The 6,000-nt window shown below is 43.0% G+C and overlaps 1 protein-coding gene across 1 annotated transcript in view; it reads right to left on the bottom strand.

Annotated features, from left to right (window-relative positions):
• The window catches only part of col6a1 (collagen, type VI, alpha 1), a 47,504-nt gene continuing 41,504 nt past the window's right edge, over positions 1–6,000 (bottom strand). Inside the window, exons 32-35 of the mRNA XM_049598464.1 lie at positions 4,832–5,018; positions 4,568–4,739; positions 3,088–3,117; positions 1–2,792 (exon numbers count right to left, since the gene is read on the bottom strand). Coding sequence (XP_049454421.1) covers positions 2,173–2,792; positions 3,088–3,117; positions 4,568–4,739; positions 4,832–5,018 — 1,009 coding nt within the window. The 3' untranslated portion in view covers positions 1–2,172. The remainder of the gene's footprint in view (positions 2,793–3,087; positions 3,118–4,567; positions 4,740–4,831; positions 5,019–6,000) is intronic.

The raw sequence follows: 6,000 nt of genomic DNA, 5'->3' as shown, positions 1-6,000 counted from the left end.
TGGTGTAGCAACCTTTATTGAAGGAGCTCTTACAAAACTACTGAGGTTTTGCACCCTCAGGTAAAAATATCTTCTTTAACAACATGGGTAGAGACTGATACACTGAGACTAATAGCACCACAGATAATATCAATAGCACAGTGATTCTGGGTCACTGATGACAGCGAAACTGAAGGTGTGGAAATTACAGCTGAGCTAAAAGGTACAAACTGTCTTCTGTGTGTGGATGTGGGTGTGACGGGCATGAGTCCCATTAGGTTTCTTTTCCAGCCTTCAACCCTGACAGATGTTTTCCTACCTCATTGATGAAGCACGAAGGGAGGTGTGTGTGTGTGTGTATGTGTTTGACAGAGGCCACAGAGGAACAGGTTTCTGTCATATGAGCCAGTGACCCGAGCACAACTGTTTAGAGAACAGCCCAAGGCTACACATAAAGAATCACCTCCTCACACATACACATGTAATTGATGTGCTGACACTCACACACACAAACAGACACACACACACACACACACCCAGGCAGAATCACACATGTTGAGTCCAGCTGTCGTGTCCTCATTAGTACCAGGTGAAGTGCTGATGGTTTTGTTTAGGAGTCTGCCTGATGTCATATCCTGTTTCTAACAGAGCTTTCAAGTGATGTCGGGTGTGAGTTTTCAACACGTTGGAAAAGTTTCCAGCTGACCATTTTAATATGATTTATAGTGGCTACACCTAAAATAAAGCTGACTGGCCAATCATGAGCCAGCCGTCCAAATTAAAGGGAGAATATGCCACCTTTTATGTGGACGTGTAATTAGTGTTGGTGATAAATGGAGTCAACTGAGGGAATAAATTCCTCACTGCTTGCTGTGTTGAATGAGAGGGCTGAGTTTGCAGCTATAAATCTGTTGTTCTTTGTGCTTCCAGCGCCGCCATTTGACGTGACAGTGACTACCTTTACATGCACACTAATATTCCACTATTTTTTTTTACGAATAAGACAATATTTCGAATTTGATACGGGTCATCTAAACAGCATATTCCATTTGGATTTTCAAAACAAGGCCTTTTTCTGAGTGTCACATTTTCTGTGTGAGACAGGTGGGATGTGCCGATATTACTCAGGTTTAGGAGCATTTGGACTGAATACAGCACATTCGAAATATGCGTCTCGCCTAGTTACGGTCGGCTCTGTACATCGTGCACAAACCAACTCACCAACAGTTTTTGAGATGCAAAAGAAAAGCCCACATTTCTGGTTGGAAGAAGAAACACACAGATTTTTAAACATAATGAAAGGTTTGTACATTAACAGGTGTTTCGATGCGCACAAATATTGCAATGGCATATATGCTGGTGCATGTAAGCATGGCTCCAAATGCAGAAAAACAACAGCTTGTGTATCAATAAAGCGCACACTGACAGAGTTATTGCTTCAGTAGACAACATTATCAACACTGATTGGACATCTGCATTAAAAGTAGCAGTTTTTGTACGTTCTTTGGTTTGCTTACGGTGTAACACCACAAATTCGACACCACTTGAAAGAGTGGTAAGAGCTACAAAATGAGTCCACATTAAACCTTAAACACAAACCCTTCAAATGGCAGGAGCTTCGGTCCTGGAGAGCTACCAATGAGCTGTTTTCAACCCACACACGTTAGCTGAAGTTAGTCGAGGGTCCAGACTAGCTGAAAGTGATGCAGAATACCTGAGTACAAATCAGCCCAATGCATTTAAAAGCTAGAAGTTTATTGAAGTTGTGGCGACTACTGGTGGCTCTCCAGGACCGAGGCAACCCATTTGAAATGGGACTTTTGTACCCTGCGCTTTGCTTGCCAGGCAGCAGTTCCTGCTAGTTGTGTACTGTCACAACAAGCTCTACATCTCTGACACGGTTCAGGTTAGCACCATCACTTTGGTTATAGTTTAATGGTCCCAGAATAGGAGGTGGAAATGGTACACAGCCTGAGATAGTCTGCCTTGGATGCTGAGCTCAGGGTAAAAAAGTCCCTGGGGAACTGAAGACATTTCCATTTGTCTGCCACACAATCATTTGTCGTTTTGTGACATTTTTTTTTTTTTCTTTAAGAACTCGAACACAGTGTTTGGTAAATGAGTGAGACTGATTATTCATATTGGGACTAAAAATCTAAAGCGTGTTGGTCCTGTTGTTCGCTCTCCCTGCGCTCAGGGCATGGCCACCCTGCGGGAGACGGTTTGGTGGAAGACCCCGCGGAGCAGAGAGGCGTAGTCTGGGACACGGAACAGGTGGCGCTGTGCGTAGGAGATGTCGTCCGGCCGCCCCCTGCTCACCAGTGTGCGGAGGTTGGCCTCGTTGACTTGGCTGCCAACAGCGATGACAAAGAGCTCCAAGCCGGCATCCGCCACATCAGTAACGCGCTTTTGCAGCTGGGCCGGGGTGATGGCCTGAGACCTGCCGTCAGAGAACAGCACCAGCTTCCTCTTGTCTCCCGATGTGTCCCCACGGTCACGACCACGGCGGCCACGTAAATTCTTAATGGCAAAGTCCATGGCCTCCAGCACGTTGGTGCCGTCATTTTGGAAGGCCACATCTCTTGTGTTATTGATCAGCAGGGCCAGGTCGGTAGTCATCTCCTGCTCCCATGCGGCGTTTCGGCTGTACTGGGCCAGACCTACTCTGACATTGGCAGCACCCGCCTTCTTGGCAGACAGGAAACGCTCGGCCAAGCGTTCGACAAAGACCTTGCTTGTTTCAAAGTTCTTCTGGCCCACACTGGCGGAGCTGTCCATCATCATCAAAATATCGGCATTTTCAGTGAAAGTGACTGTAACACACACAATATATCAGATCAGTACCTGTTTACAATGGTTCTGTTAATGACAGACTACAGAGATAACAATGTGCAAGACAGACACATAGCAGTTGTTGGGGGTTTTATGTTTTATGTCTCATACATCTTATGTATTTGTTGTATCTGATTATTAATACAGACAGAACGTGAGAAAATGTTACTAAAGATATAAATGGCAAAGCAGATCAACAGCCGTAAGAAAGGTAAACATAAAAAACAGTGAACCAAGTGTAAAACTATTATTATTGAAAAAGAAAAACAGACTTACTGGGACATTTGTAGTCTGGGCATTTCTTTTCTGAATGAGAGAACAACAGGGGTTAATTAGTCAGTTTATTCGGGAGTTGGTACCAGTGTAAATTACAGCAGATTCTTAGATTTCGTCCTAAGACGCAAATGCTTATTGGTTTTAGTCAATGACAACTCAATGACAACTCTGTTTAAGCTAATCCAATTAGGTTAGACTATATAAATGATGGACATAGTGTAGAGATGTCACCCATTGGTTTGTGGACTCCCATTTTGAAGCCGTGAGTCTGGCATTTCGGCTGTCGCCATCTTTGTTTTTTGGATCCAAAAGTGACTATATCTAACAGGCGGGTGGAGCTGTTGAAAAGCCAGGAGTGGATCTGACTCATAGACTGTGGTGATGCCTTGCAGACTGCCTGTCACTCAAGCAGCCCTGCCTTTAACTATGCATAACTTTAAACCTTGATAAAACGCGAACCGGTGAGTTACATAAAAACTCACCCCCTGTACAGTTGTCATGAACAAGGAAATAAACTCTAAAGACCAAAACCATTTTGTATCAGGTTGTAAACATGTTTATTTCTGCTGTAAAGTTGGACATTTTAACATGAGGGTCCATGAAGATTGTCTCGCTTCAGGAGCCAGCTTCAATTGGCCAATAGAGGAACTGCAGTTTTTTTTGACTTCGTGTTGGCTTGCAGCTTGGCTAATACAGGTATTAGAAATTTGAAACCAAGACGGGAAATTGGTGATGCAGATGGTGAGTTGGAATCCTGATTATAGAAATTGTGACATAGTTTTTGGCGCACACCACTTTTGGCTTTTGTCCGTACGTACATTTTTTAGTATGGATCCTACACATTGTTTTATAAATGAGACCCCTGGTGATAAAAACTGGTAAAAACACTGAATGATGCAGTTTCACTTTTAAAAATCTGTCTTATCTGATCCTGCTTGTCACAGAGGGGCTTCTAACTCAAACCTCCTACCTGGCAAGTCTGGCAGCTGCTGGCTCTGCTGTGGTTTGGTGGCTACCAAGTGGAGCTAGCTGCTAACAGCCACCATAGCAACTAACAAACTTCATAAATCCATTCAACAGCTCTACCATCCACAGTCAGACACTCACAGCTGATTATTTACTGCTGAATTACCGCTCACAGCTCAAGTTAATGGCTGATGCTACTCCAGTGTTTGTGTTTTGCAGGCTAGCGAAACATCCTGGAGCTGACTGTTTTCTGGTGTTTACCAACATGTTACAACTTTATATGGTCAGATGGGCCACCTCTAACATTTTAGTGCCATCTCGTCAACGAAAACAAAATATCAATATCAAAGATCCTTTTTGTCGCTCATTAATGTCTCATCTTCGTCATGGAAAAAAGGTTGCTGATGAATGTTTTCGTTTCGGTTTTTTTTATTACCACAATTACCACTACACTGGTTGGTACAAATGTATTGACTTGATGGAAGTTATCAATAATGTGTGTGTGTATGTTTACCTTGACAGATGTTGGATGTGAGGTTCTGCAGGAAAGAGTCCTCCAGCAGCTGGGCATAGTTGTCCAGCACAATTGGAAAGCCTGGTTTGGGGTCACTCTTACAAACCAACTCTCCGAGCTGCTCTTGGTTGGGTTCACGGCCTGAGTAGTCCTTCACTCCTATACCGCCCACCTGGAAAGGAGGACAGAGGTTTTCAGTTTAACAGGTACTTCATGATTGTTGCATGAACGTTCACTGTTTCTATATCTGCGTTCTGTACTCACCCGGAGGTCTTTACCACAGAGTACATTGAGGGGAACCTTGTCCCTGTTAATATCAGAACGTCCGTCTGTGAGAACAATCACAACTTTGTTGTCATGTGTCATCAGTTTGATTGTGTTGTCCAGGGAATATTCGAGGGCCTCGCCTGTGTAGGTAGCCTCAGCCAGCCAGCGCAACTCTCTCACTTTCCTATACAGACACACACAAAATCAAATCAGTGTCTTTTTAAGAAAATGAGTGACAGAAAAAAAATGGAATTACTGCCTTGCGGTTGTATGTCTCTACGAACCAGTCAATCTTTAATGTGGCAGCACAGAAGATCTATACAATCAGCATAGTTTCAGGATGGACACCCAAGATTAGTGTCACCAATTCAGTATCTGACCAAATGTCTCCCCTTATGTTCCTGAGATATGATGCTGAATAAAAGTGTTTTATGCAGAACATTATGATGTCACAGTGAAGTTGACCTCTGACATTTTGGATATAAAATGTCATCACTTCATCATTTAATCCTATTGGACCTTTGTCCAAAATTTTGTGTGAAATTTTGTCATAATTAGCGCATGAATTCCTGAGTTATGGCCAAAAACATGGATTTTTTTTTTTTTTTTGAGGTCACAATGACTTTGACCTTTGACCACCAAATTCTAATCAGTTCATTGTTGGGTCTGCGTGGACGTTTGTGCCAAATTTGAAGAAAATCCCTCGAGATGTACTTGAGATATCACATTTACGAGAATGAGACAGAGGCAAGGTCCACTATTAATCCATAATCAGTCTATATCTTGAGTGGACATTTGTGCCAAATCTGAAAAAATTCACTTGAGGTGTTCTTGAGACGTTCAGGAGAATGGGACGGATGGACTGACAACCTGAAAACATAATGCCTATGGCCACGGCTATTGCCGGCACAAAGACATAAAAACCTATGCAAACATTGCTGCTTTGCTACAAACTCAAGGTGTGGTATGTATTTCATCTTTCATGGAGTCACGTAAGTCTGGATTGTATTTTAGCCTAGCTTAGCACAAAGACTGGGATCAGGATAAATGGTTGGCCTCGAGTTAGCCTTCAAGAGTGTCATCAAGACATGGCTGTATTTTTTAAAAGAATTAAAACCAAGTGTGAAGCATTTGACGGTCAAGAAACAGTATCATTGTGTAAAGTC

This window comes from Epinephelus fuscoguttatus, linkage group LG15 (assembly GCF_011397635.1).
Source record: "Epinephelus fuscoguttatus linkage group LG15, E.fuscoguttatus.final_Chr_v1".
Taxonomy (NCBI): Eukaryota; Metazoa; Chordata; class Actinopteri; order Perciformes; family Serranidae; genus Epinephelus; species Epinephelus fuscoguttatus.
Note: the sequence above shows the minus strand (reverse complement) of the source record. Positions and strands in the feature narration are given on the sequence as shown.